The 26,329-nt window shown below is 39.5% G+C and overlaps 1 protein-coding gene across 1 annotated transcript in view; it reads right to left on the bottom strand.

Moving 5' to 3' along the window:
- Nucleotides 1–23,936, bottom strand: part of LOC148880623 (NAD-capped RNA hydrolase DXO1-like) — a 34,043-nt gene extending 10,107 nt beyond the window's left edge. Inside the window, exons 1-9 of the mRNA XM_088962594.1 lie at nucleotides 23,547–23,936; nucleotides 22,120–22,367; nucleotides 21,541–21,606; nucleotides 21,351–21,429; nucleotides 21,109–21,188; nucleotides 20,985–21,008; nucleotides 20,710–20,834; nucleotides 18,303–18,519; nucleotides 17,955–18,008 (exon numbers count right to left, since the gene is read on the bottom strand). Of these exons, the coding sequence (XP_088818720.1) occupies nucleotides 17,955–18,008; nucleotides 18,303–18,519; nucleotides 20,710–20,834; nucleotides 20,985–21,008; nucleotides 21,109–21,188; nucleotides 21,351–21,429; nucleotides 21,541–21,606; nucleotides 22,120–22,367; nucleotides 23,547–23,874 (1,221 nt within the window). The 5' untranslated portion in view covers nucleotides 23,875–23,936. The remainder of the gene's footprint in view (nucleotides 1–17,954; nucleotides 18,009–18,302; nucleotides 18,520–20,709; nucleotides 20,835–20,984; nucleotides 21,009–21,108; nucleotides 21,189–21,350; nucleotides 21,430–21,540; nucleotides 21,607–22,119; nucleotides 22,368–23,546) is intronic.
- Between the last annotated feature and the right edge of the window lie 2,393 nt (nucleotides 23,937–26,329).

The raw sequence follows: 26,329 nt of genomic DNA, 5'->3' as shown, positions 1-26,329 counted from the left end.
TGCAACATGTCACTTCTTACAATTGCAGTGGATGCTCTTCTATGCACATGCCTAAACTATCTTAGTATCTTAGCCTAGTTTTGCTCATCCTATCACTTATTAGGGCTGCACCTAGATTGCCAACTACACTCTTTTATTTTTGAGAAAAGGTAATGCATTGTATTGAAAAAAAAAGAAAATATACACCCCACACCTACATAACAAGAAATTGTGCGAACACTAGCTCCACCTGTACAAAAAGTATTGCTCAATCATTACAAAATAACAAAATGAAATTCAGAAAAGAGCTCCATGGTATATCTATAAAACATCTATCTATTCACTGCAACCCAAGAGTGAATTCTACCCCATAATTCCTTTACAATTGACTCTTCTACCTTCTGATTTTTCAAAAGCTTAAAAAATTCTGCCATTTCTTTCCATCCACTTTCTAAAAGATTGCCAAAAGAATCACTTTCCAAACTGCTTTTCCTTTTTTACAAAAGTGTAGTCCAAAAATGTCCAATACTTTAAACCACAACCTTCTAGCAAAAAAGGAGAAAACAATGCAGAAATAAGTAATCATCAAATTCCATTTCCTCATTATAGAAGATGCAGTTAGTGCTATCAATTAAAACACCCCTTTTCAGCAAAATATCTCAAGTTAGACATCTGTTTAGAGAGATTGTTCACATAAGAAAAGCAACCTTCTTTGGAGCAGTTGTACACCAAACACTCTCCCAAGGGAAACTACTCCCCTCCCCCCAACACCACCACCTAGGGGTGAGCAAAAAAACCGAAAAACCGAATCGACCGGAAAAAACGACCAAAACCAAACCAAAAAATCGGTTAACCGAACCGGCCAGTATACATATATTTCTATTTATTTTATATATATTTGTGTATATTATATATATTTTACATATACTTGAAAAGATTAAACCAAAAAATAGATGTTTTCTGATTTAATTTAGTAGAAAAAGAAGAGAGAAAAATGTCATGAATAGAAGAAAGAAAAGAAAGGGTTCGACAGAATTAACTCTCTAGCCCAACCGGCCCAACTACTCTAACTGAAAAATAAATAGATAAACTGCATATATAAAGTGTGGGGCTGGAGCCCCACAAACACTAATAGTCTATCAGCTATCTCTACACCCCCCCTCAAGTTGGGAGTAGTTGTCATACCCAACTCACGTAAATCTGTCTCCAACCTGATTTGTGTGACTGCTTTAGTAAAGAGATCAGCTAGTTGCATGTCGGAGGTAACATAGGGAAGACACTTCTTGAGATGCAACTTGCTCTCGAATAAAATGTTTGTCCACCTCGATATGTTTAGTCCTATCATGCTATATTGGGTTATGGGCAATGTTAATTGCTGTTTGATTATCACAATACAGCATCAGAGGTTTCTCATAGTCAATTCCAAGTTCATCCAACAAAAATTTCAACCATAACACTTCTGCAACACCATTGGCCATGGACTTGTATTCAGCTTCAATGCTGGAGCGAGCAACAAAATTTTGTTTCTTCCTTCTCCAAGAAACAAGGTTCCCCCCTACAAATGCACAACACCCAGAGGTAGATCTTCTGTCATCAATGGATCCAGCCCAGTCAGCATCTGTATACACCTCCCTCTATCTTCATCTAACCAATATTCTTGAAAAGTATGCCTCTCCCTGGGCATCTCTTCAAGTAAGTATTCTTTCCACCACAAGAAGGTGAGTGGTCCTAGGAGAATGCATGTATTGACTGACAGCATATGAAATATCTGGTCAGGTTAGGTAGAGATAAAGAAGTTTCCCAATCAACCTTTGATACATACCCCTATCCTCAAGAGGTTCTCCACCTTCTGCACTTATTTTATGGTTCAACTCAATGGGTGTGTCAGCAAGATTTACTCCTAACTTTCCAGTTTCTTCCAATAAGTCAAAGACATACTTTCTTTGAGAAATAAAAATGCCATGCTTAGATCGAGCTACCTCAATTCTCAGGAAATAGTGAAATTTTCCGAAGTCCTTTACTTCAAATTCTTTGTGAAGATTCTGCTTAAGAGTGTCTATCTCACTAATATCACTTCCCGTCACCACAATGTCATCCACATAGATAGCAAGTAAGGTCAATGAGGAGTTTTGGTTCTTAGTAATACTACTAACTAAAAGCAAATTAGCACTGATCTTAGGGACATGCAAAACCGAGGACAAGGAGATGGCATTAAATATTCTAATATCTCCCTTGCCAAAAATAGGTACAAGAGAGCCGTCAGCAATAGATACTTTGTGTCTACCAGAGGATAAACAGTAGCTAGTAACAAGGTGGATAAACTAGTCATATGGTCAGAGGCACTTGAATCTATTACCCAGAAGGGTCTAGTGTTACCTAGGGCTGAAGTACGATATGTTGTAGCTTTTGTACCTAAGGAAGCAAAAGCTCAAGTAGGATTGGCAGGAGTAGCAGCTGAAGACTGAGATGATGACCCAGAAATACCAGCTTCATTCTCTAATTGTGTAAGGCAGCTCGAACAGCAGCTAAGGCATCTAGAGATGTGGTTCTTGTATTGGAAGACGATGCATTGTCAGTGTTGACTGCCATATTAGCATTTCCCTTCTTATTTCTAAGTCTAGCTGGAACAAGATGAGGGTGCAACTTCCAACCAGTGTCCCTAGTATGATTCAGCCTCTTACAATGATCACAAAACATCTCCTTTTTATCTTCTTTATTTCCTTTTCCTAATCTCTCCCAAATTTCTATATTGTTGCTGCTAGGGCTGATTCCATGGTTTGAAACTGTAACATCACCTTTCTCCTACTCTCTTCACCATGCACTAGTGAATAGGCCTGAGACAATATCACACTATCCCTGGTAAGTAGTTGCTGCCTTACTATGTCAAATTCTGAATTCAGACCTGCTAGGAACTCAAAAACTCTATTTGTTTCAATCAACTTGCTATAAGTAGTTCAATCTCTCTAATTCTCCCATTCAATGGTTTCCAAATGGTCAATTTCATGCCATAGAGATTTCAAGGTGGCAAAGTAAACGAAGGTTGGCTTCTCCCACTGCTTGAGATTATTCACTTCATACTTCAGTTCATAAGCCCTAGCAACATTAAGGGGTTGGGAATAGGTCTCTTTCATATTATCCTAGATTTCCTTAGCCATTTTTGCCCATAAATAATTCCAACTAATGTGGGACTGCATTGAAATGCACAGCCATGTCATCACCAAATAGTTCTCTTGAACCCATTTGGCATGTGATGTGTCTTCTTTGGCTGGTTTCTTTATATCCCCAGTCACATAACCTAATTTACCTTTGCCTCCAATAGACACCATAGCTGATTGTGCCCACTCCAAGCAATTTGTTCCATCGAACCTAACAGTTGTAATCTGAAAGGAACTTTCAGTCATGCTTCCAGCGCCCAACCTTCGCCATTTTAAAAAAGCTATTAAGAGTCACTACGTTGATAAAAAAGGCTTGAACTCCTTTTACGCAAAAAAAAAAAAAAAAAAAAAAAAAAAACTCTGCTGAATCAGAAAATCACAGCCAACTGTGACTACTTTTATGCTGAATTAGAAAAATACTACTTTTAAATACTCACAGCCGAGAATTACCACCAAGAAACACTCCTCAGTCAAGAAGAGTCACCAGGAACCAAAAACAAATTACTGTAGTTGCCCAAGAACCAACCACAGTCACAGAAAAATCTGGGAGCAAGAACTGACTATGGGGTTTCAAAAAACTCAGAGAAAATAACTGAAATAACAGAAATTTGTCAAAAACCCTAAAGAAATAAGCAAAGAGACAGAATTCTATTAAACGCTGCATCCAGAAAGGCTAAAGATTCCTCCTTTTAAATGTCGATCTCAATAAAGATGAGTTTTTTTTCAGAAAAAGTTTGATCGCCACCTTCAATCTTAGTTTAAGCCCTAATCTTTGACTTACCTAACTTCTCTGATCCTTCCTGATCATCGGGCACTCTCCAAAAATCATGTAATCCCTTGGGCACAATTCAAGACTCCAGTGATCCTCCAAGAATCAGGCAATGATGCAAGCTTCAGATTCAGTAAGTTCTCATGTTGCCAACTGGATTAGGCTCACATGAGAGCCCTAAACTGTCCTAGGTTTTGCTCCGGTGCCAACTTGAAAAGATTAATAAGAAAATAGATGTTTTCTGATTTAATTTAGTAGAAAAAGAAGAGAAAAAGATCACGAATAGAAGAAGAAAGAGAAGAAAGGGTTCGGCAGAATTAATTCTCTAGCCGCCCATTAAATCTTATTTATATTGTGATCTAATACAATGACTAAAGTTACCTTGATACCCTTACTTAAAAATAAAAGAAAACAAACAAGGCCCACCCGGTCCAACTACTCTAACTGAAAAATAAATAGATAAACTGCAAACATAAAGTGTTGGGCTGGAACCATACACACACTAATAGTCTATCAGCTATCCCTACATATATTTTATATTTTTTGTATATTATAAATTAATAAATATGCATTATATATATTTAAAATATATTATATATTATTTATTATTTAAAATATAATAATATATATATTTAATAATTTTTTATTTTATATATATATATATTTCAACATATATTGTAAAAACTAAAAAAACCAAAAAAATGACAAACCGAACCGGTTAACCGACTGGTTTCGGTTCAGTTCCAGTTACCGGTTTTCCAAAAACCGGTACTACCGGTTCGGTTCAAGAAAATGGCCCACGGTCCCCCTACCACCACCAGTTTACCAATAAAAATACTTAACTGAAAAACTGCCATTCTTGTACCATCTCCATTCTCTTTTGTCAACTTCCCCTGACCTACTTGGGATTAAATTGTAAATTTTATGCAACAGATAGCGCGGATAAGGGTATCAAGGTAACTTTTAACAAGGAAGCTATCTCTACATGTATTTTATATTTAAGTTCCTCCTGAAAAACTGTTGTACCATTTTGAAGCATCGACAAGCCTGCCACCAAAGCTTCCTTGTTAAAAGCTAAGCCAAATAGCCTGGATACATCTCTTTCAGCCTATTTTCTTGATTACCAGAGGTCAGCCCAAAACCTTATCCTTGTACCATCCCCAATTTTATAACTAATTCCTTTTTAAAAATCTGATTTGGTACTTTGAATACTTTTCCACAAGGCACACCCATATAAGTAAGAGTAAAAGCAGTTTGAACCCAACTTTTTCCCCTTTGATCACATTTGTCATGAATAACTAACTTCCCTCCACAGGCTGTCCATCTCATTATATCTCCGATGACACTTCCCTAAAAGAGCCTTGTTGAAGAGCTCCAAGTTCCTTATTCCCTTTTTTCAGCCCACTAAGTGAACTCAAAACACTCTTAATCAAAGTGACTTTACCCCCTTTAGAAAGGTACTCAGTCTTTTTTTTTTTTTGATAGATAAAAGGTACTCAATCTTCCACCCTGAAACTTCTTTCCACCCATTCAATCACAAGATTCCAAACTGATTTTGAAATGCACTTCTCTCCTAGTGGAAGCCCCAAGTGTCTTGTGGGTAATTTGCCAACTTTACAAACACACCAGCCAAATAATCTGCATTTATCCAATCGTCCATCTGAACATTTGCATCTCCACAATAGTTATTTTCTCAACAGGTTTCTTCTTGAGTGCCTAACACTTTGCTCCATACAATATTGATGGCCTTATTCCCTCATAACAATATCCTTAGGCAAATTGGTATTCAATGGTTAAACAACATTCCAAATGCACAACCTTCCATTTTGTCCACCATGCTCTAAGTCAATGGGTGACATCCTCCTTGGTCTCTCCCTCACTATGAACCATCAAACCAAAGGTAACAAAGGTTGCTACACATATGGCATACTAAACCTCAATGCCTAATCTTACAAAACAAGCATGAATGATTGAAACAGTGAAGCTTCAATCCATGACAAAACCCAGATGACCAGCTTTGATTAGTGACCAGGAGGTAGGATCTGGATTGATAAGTGAGTTTCTTTCTCTTATTGTCTTTCTTGCTAATATAATTAGAATACACAAAACCTTCATAAGCCACAGTATATATCCATTGTATGCAGTGTGCAAGACAAGCATCAAACGACTCCATGCAAGTGCCCAACTTCAAGTAGACAGTTACCTTAGAACATATCTATATTGACACCTACCCATGTCTAGCACTTATGTTCATTAGATGATTGACATACAAGATATTCATGAGAACAACTAAATGTGAAGAGGAAAGCACCATGATATTGATGAAGTACCACTGCCATTGAAAATGAATAGAAGAACAGCGGTAATAGGCTCCAAAACGTTTGAACTAGCAAGGCGACAGAGTTTGCAAGAGGATTCTATTGAGGTGACAGAAAGGGGCAGGGTGCTTGGTCAAGAATTTCTGTGCAGAAGGATGAAATAAAGTGGGTACGAGATTTTTTCCAGCAGGCGCTAAAGTCCCGATCGAAGCCTCTGTTGGATCATAAGCGACCTGAGAAGGGCAGAGTTCTTCTATTACAGTTGAAAGAAAACAAATGGGGGGGGTAGGTTCGTGCAGTTGAGCAGCTGGGAAAAATCAGCTTCTTGACAAAGTATTTGCATTCCTGAAGAGCCGTCAATCGAGGGATGGGCCTTGTTTGAGCAGCTTCTAAGCTTGTTCTTTCCATCAAAAGCTCCTCCCACCTATGAAGGTAGCTCACCGAACTCCTTCCCTCAGTTAGAAAGAAAAGCAAATTAACCAAGCCTTCATATCGGGGGTCATCAGGGAAATCCTTTCAGCAACTAGAATCTAGCTTTCATTTGAACCAAATATCTTTCGCTGAACTGGAGAGAGGTGGAACTAGGTTTGTCAGCAAATTTTCATATGCAAGAGCTTCTGAGGCTTATTCCTTTCGAAGAAAACAGGGCAGTGGGCTTTGCCCCAACGGAGAAGTCGCTGCTCGCCTCAGGAGACGGTTCCTCTTTATGGAGATAGGGTAAAGATTGAGCGGTGGTGGCCAATGCTGAATGCAGTCCCAAGTTCCTTGTCTTTCAGCAGTTGGCTCAGGATAAGAGGGTTACGCTTCCATCTTTGGAAGGAAGAGACATTTGCTCTAATAGGTGGATTCTGTGGAATCATAGAAGATATCGATCCGGATACCTTAAATTTTACCTAGCTCAGTTTCGCCAGGATCAAGGTGCTGAACTGAGGTGTACATGCAGTCCCCCGTTCAATTCCTCTACTAGACAGAAATGTCTAGTTTTACCTTTCAGTGGAGGTGGAGAAGACGAAAGAGTCTACCACTCGACTCAGCGAGTCGACTCATAACAACGGATCCTTTTCCACGTGGCTTTGGTTCAACGGAGTATCAGCCAAAAGTCCCAGACAGGAGTTTACGTGTCCCAAAAGCAAAGTTGCTGGCGGGCTCTCTCTCTCTTGGTCAGACACCAAATTTCCCAAACAATGCAAATTTAGATCTTCACAAAAGAAGGAAGCCGAAAGTCATTTCTTCACAAGCTGCTCCTAAGAAAGTTTTCAAAAATTCAAAGGAGAAACCTTGGCCTCCAAAGGAGAAATCTCGACCCCAGTCGGGCCCAAACTCTTCTAGGGCCACAGCAGATCCTAAGGTTTCAGAGCTCAAACCCGACCCGAAACTAAACCCAATTTTCTATAAAGAGTTGGGCCGAGTTAATTTAAAGGCCCAACTCCCTTCAGAGAAGGCTGACTCTCTATTTCCAAGCCCACCAGAAACCCCTTCCTTTGAAGGCCAAGAGATACATACAATCACCCCTCCCAGCTCAAGAGTCGGAAAAGGGATCTAAACAGATCTCCCACTTGTTCGTTAAGGTCAAGTTACTCTTCTCTCTATGAAGACGAAGACTCTAGGGAAGACATAAGCCCCTACACAACAAAGGGGGGGAGGGGGGGGTGAAAGAAAGTTGGTGAAGTGTAGAATTGTTTAAACAAAGGTCTCTGGTTGATCCAAACTACAGGGACGTAGACTAAGAAGGCCTTGCTAGAAGACAAGGATGGGATTCGCCTCCAAACCTTCTCAACGCTCCCTACAGCCTTCAACCACATACAAGAGTTTCCTCTCCCCCCTCTTTGTTTGTTAGTTCTGTTTTGGCTCCTTTATCTTTATCTCAAAGCAACCATTTTTCCTCTTGTCTTCCAGGTTCAAATGGAGAGCAATCCCAACCACAACAGAGTGATAGTCTTCGCCCAGATTCCGCGACAAGGAAGGCAAATGAACAAATTCAGAACAGTAACAAAAGGGAAGGTTGTTTGGAAAGTGGTACATAGGAGATGGCCAAACGTCCCGATATGAAAAGAATAGAGAAAGAAGAAGAAAATCAGAAAGCAGCGAAGGAAGACAGTAGAATGAGAAGGAAAGATCACGGAGGAAGTGATAGAAGAGGGTCTAAGAGGAAATTGAAACATCTACAGTGCAGGTTGACAGAAACAGATCAGCAGTTAATAGGGTGGCTAAGGGAAATTCAACAAGAGAGGCCTAATGAAGATTCTAAGTTGGAACATCAAGGGATTGGGAGAGCAGATGAAAAGGTGTCTAGTGAAAGAGACTTCAAGAAGAGAACCTGGATATAATTATTTTACAAGAACCTAAAAAGGAGGTAGTAGATAGAAAACTGATCAAAGCAATTTGGGGAATCGGAGGAAAAAAAGGTTAGGGGTACCCGCTACAGGTTCGTTATGAGGAATTATTCTTGCTTGGAATGAAGAAGTCTCAGGTATAGAAGTAGACAAAGGGAATTTTTCTGTCTTGTTCACTAATAAGAAAGATGGCTTTAATTGGATATTGACTAGAGTTTATGGGCCAAATTCCTATTCAGAAAGAGGAAGATTTTGGGAAGAATTGGATTCAATACATGAATTCAATGATATCCTGTGGTGCATAGGTGGCGACTTCAATGTCATAAGGTTCAGCAATGAACACACCAATGGAAGATCTTCAACAAGAAGTATGAGGAAGCTTTCAAGCTTCGTAAATAGACACTACTTGTATGATCTCCCCCTCAATAACGGGAGATTCACTTGGTCAAATCTGCAGGAAAACGCAATAAGTTGCAGACTTGACAGATTTCTAGTCTCTTCAGAATGGGAAGAGAAGTTCCCTAAGCTGATTCAAGAACTTCGCCCTCACTACACCTCAGCTCACTGGCCAATTGCCTTAAAAACAGATCTGAGTTTTAATTGCAAGGCCCCCTTTAGATTGGAAAATATGTGAACCACACATAAGGGCTTCAGCAAGAAGGTGGTTGTTTGGTGAGAGGAATGTAAAGTGGAAGGCTAGGCTGGTTTCAGACTGCAACAGAAATAGAAGTTCTTAAAAAGCAAGCTAAAAGCTTGGGGAAGAGAGGAGTTTAAGGCCTTCGGAGAAGAGAAGGGTAAAATTGTTGTGGAACTAGAAGAGCAGGAGCTCAGAGATCAAAACAGCAACTTAGATGCAACAGATAGAAGGAGAAGAGCTGACCTGAGAACTATGTGGGATAAAGCTTATTAGAAGGGAACAAATTTACTGGAGACAAAGATCACGAGTGAAGTGGCTAAAAGGAGACAATAGTTGCATATTCTTTCACTCTTATGCTTCAGGAAGACACAGGAAAAATCTCATCTCCAAACTCAAAGCAGACCATAGGGAAGTGAAGGATTCAGAGATCTTTACACTAAAGAATTCTCTAATCAGTACACTATTGACAGGTGGGAAGGGCTATAATTATCAGAAGAGAAGAAAATCTGGCTTGAAAAAGAGTTTGAAGAGCAAGAAATCAAAGAGGCAGTATTTCAGCTGTGTTGGGATATTGTAAAAGATCTCTTAGAGGTTTTCAGGGACATCAACTCCTCGGCCATCGTGAACAAAGTCTTGACAGTGTAGCCGGCCAGAGATAGGTGAAAGAGAAGAGAAGAGAAGAGAAGAGAGGAGAAAAGAGAGGGTCTGCAATGCAACAGTGCTGGCGGCGCCAGTGTTTATTTAATATATATAGGGCGACAGAAATAACAAGGGAAAAGACCCTTGTGCCCCTGAGTACAACAACAGACATAACAGAAATAAAAAAACGAAATAAAAAACACTTTAATTGGACAAACAGGCCCTAACAACTGCAACTAAGTTATTCTAACATTATTCCAACACTCCCCCTCAAGTTGGAGCATAGATGTCAATCATGCCCAACTTGTCACACAAATCTTTGTGCTGCACATGATGAAGACCTTTGGTGAAGATATCTGAAAGTTGCTCTTCCGAGTTGACATATGGTGTGCACACTTCTCCGCTTTCAAGTTTCTCTCTGATAAAATGCTTGTCCACTTCAATGTGTTTTGTCCTATCATGCAGAACTGGATTAGCAGCAATATTGATGGCTGCTTTATTGTCACAGTAGAGTGAAGTAGGATTGTTTACTGCAAAACCCAGTTCACCTAACAGATTTCTTATCCACATGATTTCCACAACCCCATGAGCCATCGCTCTATACTCTGCTTCAGCAATGGATCTAGCCACCACACTTTGTTTTTTGCTTCTCCATGTGACAAGGTTTCCTCCTACAAAGGCACAATAACCACTAGTGGACTTTCGGTCATTGACTGCTCCTGCCCAATCTGCATCAGTATATACTTCCACTTTTAAGTGACTGTGTTTCTGGAACAACAAACCAGCTCCAGGAAACTTCTTGAGATATCTCAAGATCCTCTCTGCAGCCTCAAAGTGAGTTGTCATTGGGCTGTGCATGAATTGACTAAGGACACTCACTACATAGGCAATATCAGGCCTGGTCATAGACAAATACAGAAGTCTCCCCACGAGTCTCTGGAACATCTTTACATCTTTCAAAAACTCTCCCTGACTGTCTCCCAGATGGTGATTAGGTTCAATAGGTGGATCAGATGGTTTTACCCCCAACTTGCCTGTATCTTCTAGTAGATCTAGTACATACTTCCGTTGGGAAATAAAGATGCCCTTGTGAGAGCGAGCAACTTCAATTCCAAGGAAGTATCGTAAGGGGCCTAGATCCTTCACCTCAAATTCAGTGGCTAAGAATTTTTTTAGTCTCTGGATTTCAGCCTCCCAATCTCCTGTGATCACTATGTCATCCACATACACAATAAGAGCAGCAATTTTACCTTCACCTCTTTTTACAAACAAGGTATGATCTGACTAGCATTGTTTGAATCCCATTTGTTGGACTGCTACATGGAACTTACTAAACCAAGCCTGAGGTGATTGTTTCAATCCATATAGGGACTTTTTCAACCTGCACACCTTTTGTTCACTGCCTCTGGCACAGAACCCTGGGGGTTGGGTCATGTACACCTCCTCTTCCAAGTCACCATTCAGGAAGGCATTCTTGATGTCCAATTGGTGAAGATCCCAGTCAAGATTTGCTGCCAAGGAAAGGAGAATCCGGATGGAGTTCATCTTCGCTACAGGGGCAAAAGTCTCTGCATAGTCCACTCCATATACCTGTGTGAAGCCTCTTGCTACCAGTCTAGCCTTGTACCTTTCAACAGTTCCATCAGCTTTGTGTTTCACTGTGAACACCCACTTGCACCCCACTGGTTCCTTCCCTTCAGGAAGATCTACCAACTCCCACGTGCCATTTTTATGTAAGGCATCAATTTCTTCCTGCATTGCATCTATCCATTCAGGTTTTGACAAAGCTTCTGCCACGGCCTTAGAGATGGGAACACTATCCACAGAGGAGAGGAAGGCACGGTACGAGGGTGAAACATGCTCATAGGACACAAAGTTAGAGATAGGATGATTAGTGGTACAAGATCTAACACCCTTTCTCTTAGCAATAGGAATATTAAGATCATTGGGGACATGTGAATCAACATTTAAAGGAGCAATGGGAGCAAGTGTACCTGGCTAATGAGACGGATCTGCCTCGGGTGAATCCAATGATGTTGGTTGCATAGTGTTCGGCTCCACGGCTCTTGAACTTTGTTGGCTCTTATGACGACGATGGAAAACCCGGAATGGAGGAGGATCGGGTAAAGAAGGTAGTTGAATCTGAGTCGTCGCTTGTTTCTCCTCAACCCTACTCTCCCCCTGAGGAGAAACCGAGAAGAACGGTTGACTCTCAAAGAATGAGACATCAATGGAAACATAGTACTTGCGGGCAATGGGATCATAGCAACGATACCCCTTTTGAGATGAGGGGTAACCAAGAAAAACACAAGGAATAGCCCGAGGGTCAAGTTTACCACGAGTAGGTGATAGGTTGTGGACAAAACGACAACACCCAAAAACACGCATCGGAATGGTGGACAGCGAGGCTGTAGGGAACAGGAGCTGATGTGGGGCCTTAAAATCTAGTAGTCGAGAGGGCATGCGATTGATGATATATGTCACATACAATACTGCATCCATCCATAACTGTTTTGGCACATTCATATGAATCAGCAAGCCACGAGCAACTTCGAGTAGATGACGATTTTTTCGTTCAGCCACACCATTTTGTTGAGATGTCCTGGCACAAGAGCTTCGCTGAAGTGACCCACTCGAATTAAAGAACTTCGTGAGATCACTATGTCGAGAATAATCATCAATTAGCGTAACAAAATACTTATAGCCAGTCGCAGTAGGTAGAGTAACAGGGCCTCAAACATCTAAATAAACAATATGAAAGGGAAATTCAGATCTTTTATTTCTTAAAGGTAAAGAGCTTCTACAATGCTTACTCAACTGACAAGTTTGACACTGTAACTGACTCACTGACAAGGACTCAAACAACTTTGGGAACATAACTTTTAACGACTCAAAAGAAAGATGACCTAAACGACTATGCCATAAATAGGCCCGACTCTCACTCGATGAACTTGTGGACTCAGTCGCCACTAGACCGGCATTATTCTCCAACACGTAGAGACCATCCACCATGCTTCCTCTACCAATCGTCTTCCCCGAGGTCAAATCCTGAAACACACATGAAGACGGAAAAAAGGTGATTGAGCAGTTCAAATAGTGAGTAATACTACTAATGGACAACAAATTAATAGGTAATTTCGGAACATGCAGGACATTTGGAAGAGTAAGTCCAAGTGGGAGAGATATGGTGCCTCGGCCAGCTATGGTAGAAAAAGAACCATCAGCCAGTCTTACCTTATCTCTCCTAGAGAGAAGGTTATATGTCTGGAACAAATTTGACTTACCGATCATGTGATTTGAGGCTTCAGAGTCAATAATCCAAGGTGAATCAGTAGTATGAGATGACACATGGAAGGTTGTGGCATTACCTGATGTAGACACAAATGAGGTAGAAGGAGTGGGCCCAGAATCCACCTGGCGGAGAGTCCTACCATACAATTCCAAATGTTCACGGAAGGAATTGATAATATCTTCCTTAGGGTCAGAACCGGGATGCCTCTCCTGAGTTACGGAAGGACTACTCTCTGTCGATGCCAGATTAGCTGAGTTATAACTTCTTTGATTCTACTGGCCTAGTTTCTTGCCCTGATCCGGTGCTGACTTCTTACCCAAATCCTGTGCCCATTTAGGTTTTCCATGGAGATCCCAGCATGTATCTTTAGTGTGTCGTGTCTTCTGGCAGTGAGTGCACCAAAGCTTGATTTTATCTTCTGTTTTTTTCTGAGTGTCACCCCTTTTAAAACCACCTCCGACATTTGTATCTGAATTTCCCCGGACCGCTAGGGCAACTAACTCCCCTTCTACACCATTCATCACACTTCTTCTGCTTTCTTCTGACTGCACCAAGGCATACACCTCCTGGACTGATGGCAAGTCTTTACTACCCAAGATCTGTACCTTGATGGACTCATATGACTGATTCAGCCCTAGGAGAAAGGCAAACACGCATTGCTGTGATACAAGTGACTTATAGGCTTTTGCATCTTCATCACACTTCCAATTCACATTCTGATAGTGATCAAGTTCTTTCCATATTGATGTCAAATCAGAATAGTACATCAAGAGACTCCTCTCCCCCTGCTTGCAAGTAGAAGATTCAGCTTGTAGTTGATATATCTTGGCATAGTGTCTCTGTTCTGAATAAGTGGACTTCGCTTGTTCCCATATCTCACAAGCAGTTTCAGCCCACATAAAGGTCTTCCTTACTTGTGGCAGCATTGAAACCAAGAGCCAAGACATCACCATATTGTTCTCTTGGTCCCACCTATCATGCTCAGCACTTTCATATTTCGGTTCCTTTACTCTCCCATTGGTGTATCCTATTCGCCCCCTAGCAGTGATGTAGAGTTTTATCCCCCTAGACCACTCAAGGTAATTCAGACCATCAAAGGGAATGACAGCCATGGGAAAGCTCATATCCATTCCCCCACTCACTCCATTGTGGCTCCCTGAGATTTTTGAAGTAGCAGAATTCTCAGTCGACATGGTCAAGCAGTTACTCAGTCCCACACACCGGATTTAGGACCCCTCCTTACTCCACAAAGCAATGCTCCACTCAATTCACACCCACACACTAGGGTTTACCAACCAGATTGTGCACAAACCGTACCAAATTCTGGACAAAACCGAGGTAATATTCGGTAGTTTCAGACCTGCCTATCAGAATTCTAGAATGGCTAACAGCCACTAATCAGCAGGAGAGATCCTTCTTGCTTATAGTCAACTCAAACCATTAAGAAGACAGGTCAACATTGACCTACAGTTGTCTTAACACACCAACAGGATCACACGATCCAAGACAACTAGGGTTACACAGGTTCGATAGCATTCAGCCGCCCCAGATTCATAGGGTTTTCACTCGGCCCAAGGCAAGGAGAGTAAAGAGGAGAAAAATAGAGGGAGAATTGTACCAGTCGTAGCTATTCTGTAGTCCAGAATCATATTTCCTTTATGCTAGTCTGTTCGACCTATTCTTTGGGTTGATCGATCTTCTCTTGACAGTAGGGTTGATCGGTCTGCTCTCTTTTAATCAGTATTCCTGCTCTGATACCATCTTGACAGTGTAGCCGGCCAGAGATAGGTGAAAGAGGAGAGAAGAGAAGAGAAGAGAAGAGAAGAGAGGAGAAAAGAGAGGGTTTGCAATGCAACGGTGCTGGCGGCGCCAGTGTTTATTTAATATATATAGGGCGACAGAAATAACAAGGGAAAAGACCCTTGTGCCCCTGAGTACAATAACAGACATAACAGAAATAAAAAACACTTTAATTGGACAAACAGGCCCTAACAACTGCAACTAAGTTATTCTAACATTATTCCAACACAAAGGACTGCTGAACTCCAATTTCATTTCTCCATTCCAAAGAAAGGGGGACCTTGGAAGTAAAGAATTTCGGACCGATTAGCCTAGTAGGGAGTTTTTACAAGATTTTAGCCAAGATGCTAACAAGAAAACGACTAAAAGAAGTCCTAGGAGACCTAATCTCCTCAAACCAGTTTGCTTTTGTGAAAGGAAGGCAAATAGTGGATAGCATTCTTACAGAAAATGAATGTGTAGAAGACAGAAAACTAAATGGAAAGCCAGGGGTCATAGTTAAACTATGATCTTGAAAAAGCTAGGGGTCATAGTTAGAGGCTTTGGTGGTAAGTGGGCTAAGTGGATTAAAGGCTGCATTGAATCAACTTGGTTCTCAGTGTTGATAAATGGAGAACCAAAAGGCCACTTCAAGGCAAATCAAGGTCTGAGACAAGGTTGTCCCCTATCTCCCTTTCTTTTCACTTTGGTGATGGATATATTCAACCAGCCGTTCGACAAAGCTAAAAGGATAAACTTGGTAAAAGGTTTTGAAGTGGGAAGAGATGCTCTCCATGTCTCTCATCTACAGTTCGCAGATGACATTATCTTATTTTTGGAAGCATCTCTATACAACATAATCAATCTAAGAGGGTGATTAATTGTTTCGAGTGGGTAACTGGTTTGAGGGTCAACTTCTCCAAAAGTAGTGTTGTGGCAATAAATTCGGTAGAAGCAGATCTGTTGGAATGTTTTAAAGCCATTCTGGGATGCGAAGTGGAGTCCTTGCCAATCCTCTACTTGGGGATGCCTAGGAGGGAACCAGAAAAATCAGCTTTGGGGGGCTGGTGTTGGAAAAACGCAAGAAGAAACTAGCAACTTGGAAGAGCTGCTATTTATCAAAAGGGGGCAAACTCACTCTCTTAAAGGCCTCTCTTGCAAACCTGCCAATTTATTATTTGTCGGTCTTCCAAATCCCAAGGAAAGTCAGATCTACGATTGAGAAATTTCAAAGAAACATCCTTTGGGAAGGTGGTGGGGAAAAAAGAAGTCACTTAGTAAGTTGGGATCAAGTATGCAAACCTAAGGAGGAAGGTGGATTGGATATGCCATCTCAAGGAGGATACTTCCCTTTTGGGGAAGTGGCCTTGGAGATATCCCAAAGAATCAAACTGTCTATGAGCAGCTATCATCTCTAGCAAGTGCAGGACAAGCTCAAACGGTTGGGATAGCAATCTCCATTTGAACTGGGTAAATTCCACAAACCCTTGGAAAGGTATCACTTCTATTGGCAATTTGTTTTCCCCTTTAATTAGGTACAAAGTAGGTAATGGTAGCAGGATTAAATTCGGGAAAGACCTCTGGTGGGGCCACTCTACCCTAGCTGAATCTTACCCAAGACTCTTTAATCTAACCCAAGATCAAGATGCACCTATTTCTGCTTGCATTCCTGTCTCTTCCTCTGAAAACACCCTGAATCTAAGCCTTAGAAGACCTCTAAGAGAACCAGAGATCACTGAAGTAGCAGACCTACTCCAAGCCTTAAAGGAGGTTTACATCTCACCTAGTTCCGAAGACTCTAGGATTTGGTCCCCTCACCCTATAGGTGAATTCCCTTCCAAGTCCTTCTACAAGGTTTTGACTACAGGTGATCAGACCTCCCCCTTCCCATTCAAGAAGGTTTGGAGTAGCCACATCCCCACAAGAGTTTGCCTCTTCGTGTGGGAAGCCATCTTGCAAAGGATCAACACTTGTGACCTTCTCCAAAAGAAAAGCTTCCGAAGATTTTTCCATTTCTCCCCATGCCTACACATTGTGCTTGAGTACAGGAGAATCAACTAATCACTTACTCCTCCACTGCAATGAGACAGAAAATTTGGCACCACTTCCTAAAGTTGGTGGAGTATAGTTGGGTTGCCCCTGAAAGCATCCAGGATTTCATTCAACAATGGCAGGGCAGAGGTCTTAGCAAAAGAGGCAAAATCTATTGGCAAACAATCCTACATGCAGTGTTGTGGGGAGTTTGGGAAGAAAGGAATAATCACTTATTTGAAAACAAGACAAAATCTCATGAGGAGCTAGTCTCTCAAATTACTCTACACTGTAATCTTCGGGCTACTAATTCTGATATGTTTAAAGGATTCTCAGTAAATGATCTCAACAGAAGTGCTCAGGTTCTCTTCTCCCAGCCGATCTCCCCCCCTGCTGTTTCCCGTGTGTTAGTAAGAAGGGAGGGAGGGACAACTCTAAACTTTGAAGAGAGTGTGTCAGGCAACCCAGGAGCAGCTGGTATTGGAGGCATAGTAAGAGATGAAAGGGGTATTATTGTGTGGACTTTTAGTGGTCCAATAGGTGTTGCTGATTCTGCCAAGGCGGAAGTGTTGGCAGCACTCACGGGAATCAGAATAGTTAAAAATCTGGGCATTCAAAACCTAACCATAGCAAGAGATTCAGCAAATACTATCAAATGGTTAAGAGAAAAAGGAGGTCCATGGAAACTAAGTCATTTTTTGACAGAAGCTAGAGAATCTCTGGGTCTGCTGAAAGCTAATCTGGTTTGGATTCCAAGGGAACTAAACTCTATTGCAGATCGTTTAGCTAAGATAGGAGCACACATGGATGTAATGTATAGTGACAACTTGATTCCAGTGTAATCCCCAGGGGGTCCCCCCCTTTTTTGTAGTAAATCTCCTCGTGTACTCTTCTTTTTATTTAATAAAATTCTGTTACCTTTTCTCAAAAAAAAAACTAAATGTGCAAAAAAAATATCGAGGGTATCAATTAATCAAGAAAAATATATACATCAATAGCTAGAGCAGAAAAGGAAATCATACCCAAAACTTCAGCAGTTTCTCTCTTTCATATCTCTCCTCAGTATGATAATCCAACTGTTGTCATGAAATGGAGAAAAAGGTTGCAAATTATGCAATAAGTATATGTATAAGTAAGACTAGAAACTCATTGATGTAGTAAAAACAGTGCAAAGCTACAAACCAGTGCAATTTATTTAGGAATATGAACTATGAAATTTTTAGTTTCAGGAGGACATGCCTTTATGGAAAGTTTTAAGTGATTTAGAAAGGTTGGGCACCTCAAAAGAACATCATTTTCCTAAGCACATGTTAGATGATAAATGAAATGCAGTAGTTTAACACAATATATTACAGAACAGAAGAGTCAACCTCACGACTTGTCTTCAGCTCAATATAAAACCTTCTTCCTTCATCAGTAGAATCACAGCAGTCCATTTCGGCACCCATAATAATACGATGGGCCCCTAACTTTGTTTTAATCACAGAACAGAACTCAACATTTGCATCTAAATGATGTATCCCATCCCCGTCAGGTCCTCTTGAATCTTCAGTGGCAAGGCTTTCAAAGCAGTAGCCCCAATAGCATCTGATTGAACCAAAAATTATTAAAAGAAATTATGGATGTAATGAGATATTTTAAAATGAGAACCAACTCAAGGGAATGGATTTGATAAGAATACATATAATGAAAAGCATCCAGCACAACCTCATTTTGGGGTTCTATGTAGTTTTTCCAAGGGAGCTTCATAAAATCTGGAGATTTAAATCCATTCAATGATCTTAAAAAAAAAAATTCAAGCCCATGGTTTCAATGCCATTTCCTAATACATAAATACATATTGGGGAAGAATGAAAAAGAGGTGACTCACTAAACCATGAAGATTGAGTTCCAATAACATAAATGCTACTAAAAGTAAAGAATAAACTGGGCATGCCCATGTATATTACTCCCCTAGATTTGCAATGCAAGCCATTTCATGGTATCGCCCTTAAAACCATTTTTTCATTAGCATGTAGCACTTTTCTAGAGTTACCCTCTCAAAAAAGGGTGGTTCTGGATTACTCTTTTTTTCTATTAGTCAAGGTGATCCTGGATGCCTTCCTTCCCCTCAATGTTATTTGTGATTGTGCTACCTTTCCTTCCGCAATTCCTCTCTTAGAAATTATCCTTTTTTAATTATAAAACCAACCTCTTCCTAATCTTTCTCCATCTGTGCCTTATCTTTTCCATTCTTACCAGACGGAACTGGAAAGTATACCATAAGGCTAGCAGCTAAATTCAAAATGGTTTGGCTAACATTCATATGGTCTGACCAATGACATGCATTTAGCAATCACATTACAGGGCTACAAGGCACCAAAAGAATTAATAAAATTATATAAAGGAAGAAAAAAAACACTCAAAAAACTTTGGACAACTTGCAAAAAAAGAAGACATTACTAATCTCCTGCCCTTTTGTTGTAGGTCTTTGGGAGAAGCTTTTTAGTTGCAGGTGGTCAATGCCGATGCAGGTTAGCAATCTCTTTGAACCTACAACCTTCATGTGGCCTAAGAGAAGAGGTAGAATTTTGTGGAATGTACTAGGGCTGCTTTGGTTTGGACTATTTGAGAGGAAAAAAATACCAGAATTATTTATGAGAAGGAGAGGGATTAGGTTAGTGTTTGGGACTGTATAATTAATAGAAACCAGGAATCGGTTGCCAAAAGCTCTATTGTCAGAGATAAACTGTCAGTGGAATGGAAACCTCCTAAGAAGGTGTCATCAAGTTCAATTATGATAGTAGCAGTCTAGGCAATCCAGAGCCTTCCAGTATTGGTGGGGTGTTTAGAAACATAGAGGGTCTAATTGATGCTTCATTTTCTGGTCCTATTGGAGTGGAGGGTTCATTTAATGCAAAAATCCAAGCAGTGTTAAGGAGCATAAATTGCAAAAGAACTAAATTGTGAACAGCTATTAATTGAAGATTATTCAAAATTGGTAATTGGGTGGCTGAAAGAACCAGAAAAAGTAGTCTAGTCTTATAGGGTGGCTTTGAGAATATTCAAATGGCTAACCACATACATGACGGTCAGTTTTCAATGAGAAAGGAGATGAGCAAATGGATTAGCAGATTCTGTAGCTAAACAATGGGTGCATAGGAATCAGCTTTTTTGGGCTAAACTATAACTCTGTGTTGATCTGAGGCTGCATCTCATGCCTCTTTGTGGGAAGATTTCTCGGTGTCATTTACTAAATCTTATTCTTGATAAAATATTGTAGTGATCTGTCTGCTCATTGAAATTTCTGTTTTTATTTATTTATTTTCCTAATTTTCTTGGTCACTTGTGAATGTGATTGATTTGAGTATAGTCAAGAATACGAAATCTGATCAATAGAGTATTTGCATGAATATTGAGATTTCCTTTTTCCCTTTTCCTTTTACTGATTTTTATCTGCACCTTGTTCTTGGTGGGAGAAGAAACAAGAATACAAAGTATGTTCTATATGTAAATGATTGAGAAGTCCTACTTTTTTCTATAATTTACTGTCACCATAATTTTGAATAATACTTATGTATTTATTATATTGGTTCTAGCCTCAAACCAGACAGTTTATAAAAGCCAGTTGATTTGGATATCTTTCTGAAAAAACAGATGGATTGGGATCTTCCATTCAATTTTATTACAACCTTCCAACAGTCAATTTTTAAAACAATAATTCCTTAGGAGTTAGGACCAGCTTGTTTTTTATCAAAACATAACCAATAAACTTTCTGAATAAGGCAGCAGAAGTACCTCCGACGATCTAGCTCATTCCGTGGCCTTCCTGGAAGATTATGCACATCAAGATAGACAACCCCATTTTTCTTATGAACCCCCATCTCCCATGGTTCATGTCTAATATAGGCAGTAGCCAATATCTACAGAAAAGACAAAAGCAGAAATATGACATAACTTTGAAAACCAGGGGCTGTTGTTCACTAATTTCCATAGAATATAAAAGTTGGTTGCTTTCAGCAATACATAAAAGTAAAACTGGAATTAATAAAATGCAGGAAAGTCCATATTACCTTGTTAAGATTATTTCTGAAAGTCTGTGGAACAGGTATAGACAAATCCAAAAATTAGCAAGCTTAATAGCAGTATTATTTTTATCTGGACAGATGCAGCAAGAACCAGAACAGTTTTTCTCACCACAAAATGTATATTTTGAAGTGGTATATTTTTGTCTCTTATGCAACTGAGAAGATCACCAAACCCATGACAGCTGATTTCTGATTTAGAAAGAACAACATAGAATTGCCTGCATAAATCAGCCCTCATCCAAGAAGCCAGGAGAAATGAAGTCATAATTTACAGGTATCTCTAGATAAATTTTCCCCTAAGAGTTCTTTGATTCTAGAAAAGATGGTGCACTTTATGGACATAACATATACCTTTTTTCTCAACAAAAGACTCAAATCCTTCATTCAAATCAGCTCCAACATCTTCAGTAATAAGACGTTTAAAAAGCCTCTGACAATGAGGAAATAATAAATATGACATAAATGGGTTAATAGGCAACATTGGATTTACCGAAAATCCAAAAAAAAAAAGCTGCAAGGTTGGGTTGTTGGGAGGGATTACCAAACTACGGTCATCAAAGTAAACATCTCCACCTTCTACACGACTGTAGCACGCAATTTCACAAGGCTATTAAGAAAAACATTAAAACTGTGTAAGCAGTTTATTATATAATGTGTCTGTATGCACACATACATATACAGATATTACACAGCTACATAATATGAAGTACTTTCTGGTGGTCTATAAGGATGATCTATTAATGCCTTACCAGTGAACAAAATGCAATTTAAGATGACGGAACCAACCATTCAATAAGTTCCCAGCAAAATGTATATGTTATTCTAAGAATAAACAATCACACAACTAAAGCCCCATCTATATTCTAAAGGACCATCTTCCTTTTTTCATTTTTTTCCTCTTGTTTTGTTTGTCTGAAATAATGCAATATGAATTATGAAAGATGGTTCATATCCAACCATATATATTTTCACAATAGTTTGGTAAACCATTTAAATAAGGTTATGGAACTGGTTTCTATGCAGCATGTATCAGTTAGGCAGTTAAACACAGATCTAAAACGGTACATAATAGTCATGGTGGATGTCCTTAATCCATAAAAAAGAAGAGAGGCTAAATTACCTCCTGAAATGCAATGCATTTCCTAGATAGAGTTTCTTCACTCTTTGAGAGCTTCAACTCAGAAACAAAACGTTCGTCTTGACGTCCATTGGAAAACCTAGATCCGAAACCATAGTTCTGTCTATGATGATAAGACCCAGGTCGTGGCAGGATACCATGCCCCCTATCATTTTGGTGTCCAGATTGCCAACGTCCACGTCCAAAAGTTCCTCTAGTATGATTGTTAGAATTTCGTATTGGAGGTAATACTGCAACAAAGAAAAGAATAAGAATTCATTAAAGCTCAGAGAGATCAAAGGCAGGGGACTCATCAACTCCCTTTGCAAAAATGTTGTAAAACCATCATCATCTAAGCCTTGTCCCAACAGTGTTGTAAAAGTGCAATTTACTTGTTCATAATGTTTATAAAATTGCCATGCTTTTATGTGCAGGTCTGAGTATTTCTTGACTAAAATACATAACAATATAGTGCAAAAAACACCTCATAAAATGTCTACCCAGGAATTTGCTTTCCAAGCAAAATAGATGTGGCACCCACTTGTTTCAACTGTTTACTCTCACATCCACTAGGTGTGCCAACTCTTTTTCACATCTAGTCACATGTCAGTGTGTTGCAAAGCTATCAGCATCATTTAAAATCCCATCAAAATTCCAATAATAACAATAAGAACAACAGTAATAGGAATTAGCAACTACCAGTTCTTTGCTAGCTCTCAGCAAGCTGTTTATGCTAGATGCCTGTGGACCATTCAATTATAGACCCAGGTACCACCATAACACCAATAAACACATGGAGAATGATAGTCATGGCACAAAGAAGTTTGCAAAATGAAAAATGCACTTCTCACCTCAATGCAACCATATGCTTTTAATGAGATGCTAAAATATGCTCCCTGCTCAGCTCAACTCTTTAAATGTACCAAAAAGCAATCAAATATCACCCATGCTTGAAATTATAAAGAGGAAGAAGATAAAAAAGATATCGTGTGGATGGAGGTAACAAAGAATAGCACAAAACAGGAACCACATTCATCTTAAGGTCAAATCATCTTAGATTTCAACAAATGGATTTAGTTGTTCAACAGGTCATTTTTAAATTAGAACATGTTTTTCACTTCAACACACATCATATGGAGTTAACTACTCTCGTCCGTCGAGAATTGGGTACTAAAATAAGCTCCGACAATCAAAATTAAATCTTCCAATGTGTTGAACAGAAAAGAAGAAATGCACGATAATCCATTCCAAATAAACACAAAAGTGATAACAATAACAACCAAACACAGACACACAAACAAATAGAACCAAAACTGAGGATAAAATATTGAGAAAAAAATACAAACTGGGCAAGCTTCAAAGTCCATTATAAATTAGTTCCAACCAATTAAGCAATCCAAATTAGAGGAACGTATCTGGCAAGAGCTTACCGGGCACCAGATAACGGCTTGAAGCTGTAGTTTTGCAGTAATCTTTGTTATCGGAACCGAAGAGATCTCTTTCTTCTGAGCCACTTGCCTTCCCTGTGTTTGCGTCGTCTTCTTCGTCCCCTCCATCGCTGCTGCTAGCACTACCGCTACCACTTCCGCTACTGATCTGTCTACTACTACCAGTAGAGGAAGAAGATGCAGCCGACGACGACGAAGATGAAGAAGAAGAAGAAGAAGAATCGTGGCTGTCTTCTTCCTCTTTCTCTCTCTCGTCGTCCTGTTCGAACTGTTCGCCGAACACACTGGCGTATTGTTCTGAGAAATCCATTTTTTTTGCTTGGTGGAGGATATCTACGATGAAGAAAGAAACCCAAAAAACTTGATCGGTCTCCGCGACGAAACAGTAGCAATATATACCGTGAATAAAACGTGTAAGGAAGTGGACTCGTTTTGTGGACGAGTTCAATTACTGAGTCATTTCGAACACGAACTTTTTTTAATTTTTGACTCGACCGATTTGGGCTCCGTTTGGGAAGAGTGCAAATATCGGTTTAGTGTATATATGTTTGACGTTTGGTAAATATGCATTTATGTACGAAAATAACAGTTTTCACAAGTTTCAAACTATAGTTGCACTTAAATGACAGATGTAAACTTTGCATTCAAAATTTATCAATGTTCAATTTTGGGATTGGTGTTTGCACCCTTTACAGCAGAAAATTGTTTTGAAATGGAAATTAAATTTATTAATACAAAATTAACCCATCTTTGCATTTTGCGGGGAATACATTCTACATATTCGTATGTCTACTTTATTTCTCTCTATATATATTACCATTAAAAGTGTAGATGAGATTGTGGAACTTTTGTTTGATTAAATACTTTAATTTTTTTAATTTGGTATCTCTTTAATTGTAAGGATAGGCATGTAATTTGAACTATCACTTGTCTCATTATTTCAATCCCTCTTATTAAGGGTTCATTTGGCAAGTCTTTTTGAGAAGATCTTCTTGTAGCTCTAACAGTGAAAAGACGCATTGAACTTTTAACGTAAGTTCTAGGCAACCCAAATACCGTTTGGTAAGTGTACATATTCGTCAATCTGTTGGAAGACATTATCAGCCCAAAGACCGTCTGGTAAGTGGTGGTTATTGCACATTACTGATTTGGGCTACTTGGTTCATGTTTGACACTTGACCCATCATGGTTGGTCAGTCATAGTGGCCCAAAACCATGGTGGATCTGGGTCTTGTGGGACCCATCTACAGTAACAATGTGGGGCCCCACATATATTGAGTACTATCTTTCATTTTATAAACACCTTGTGATTCCCATATGGGTTTAGAAATGGGTGGGTTCCTCATGTCCTTAATGTGGGATCCACAAACCATTTGTGGGGCCCACTTGGGTTAATTTTAATTGGTCCAACTAACAATATGACACTTGATCAATCATGGTTTAGTCACAGTGACCCAAATGACAGTTGATTCGGGTATTGTGGGTCCCAGTTACCTTGCATTGATTTGGATACTAAGTATATATGGGCACATACTTAGTACCATATTGCATTGATTATAAACACCATACGGTTCCTATACGACTTTAGCATGGGTGGGGTCCTCATGTCCTTAGTGTGGAGCCCATAATCCATTTGTGGGGTCCACTTGGATTCATTTTCACTGGTCCAACTAACAATATAATATTGTATCTCTAAGTAGATGTACCTTACATAAACATGTTCATAAGAGTTTGCAAAGAGTATCCTTACAAGTCATTTCCACGGCAACATGCACATACTCCATGTGCAACTTCATGTTTCTTCTTATAATCCGCATTGTCATGAGCATTGTTATGTTGTTCAATGATCTACACTTGAGGTTTGTCTAATGTATGATTATCCATCCACATGAAGTCATAATCATGTAGCTGAAATATAATAATAGCAAAAAAAGTGATTACACATTACTCATTTTTCATATTAAGTAATATGGCTCACAAATATTGATTTGTTGGTTTCGTACCTCACCACTAGGGCACTTATAAAACCATCTTTCATAATTTTTTTTTCGGCTTTTCCCATGAATAACCCTATACATCCTCGTATGCATGCACAAATAGGTCCCTTATGAATACTGTCATTCCACAAATACAATTAATTAATACCATCCGAACATTAACAAATACAAACAAATAACAACCAAGACAGTACACATATAAGTTCAAACTAAAACAAACAATGGGAAGTACACATGCAAGTTCAAAGAGAAAACAAACAGTCCAAATATCAAATCAAAACCGACACAAGTTATGTAAATTGTCTCCTATTTCTTGGTTGATTACAATCAACACATAGGTTGTAGTGATTAGCCATCTTGAACATGATTTTATCTCTAACTTATTCCATCCGTCTAGTGGCCTATGACCCAATGTCAATAGGAGTATGTGCTACACTATGAAACATCCCTCCCTCTCCTTCAACAGGAACATCCTCTTGTAGGAACCCATTCCAATACGGATCCTTTATCCGTGACATAGGATGAAATTGTGCAGTACACAACAAGCAAATACAACCTAATTTGCTTATGAATTTGGTAGGGAGGCATCAACTTCAAAATTGGGAAACGTACTTTCAAAACTCCAAAACACCGCTCCATGACATTCCTCAATGAAGAATGCACATAATTAAAGTATTATTTGTCATTCCTTTGATGACCACCTCTCCCTTGAAAGTCTCCCAGGTGGTATCTCTCATATTAGTATGGAGATAGAAATTCAGGCATATT

The sequence above is a fragment of the Nelumbo lutea genome, chromosome 1 (genome assembly GCF_056320005.1).
Source record: "Nelumbo lutea isolate HS-2025 chromosome 1, American lotus-T2T, whole genome shotgun sequence".
NCBI classification, from domain to species: Eukaryota; Viridiplantae; Streptophyta; class Magnoliopsida; order Proteales; family Nelumbonaceae; genus Nelumbo; species Nelumbo lutea.
This window is presented reverse-complemented; position numbering and strand designations above follow the sequence as displayed.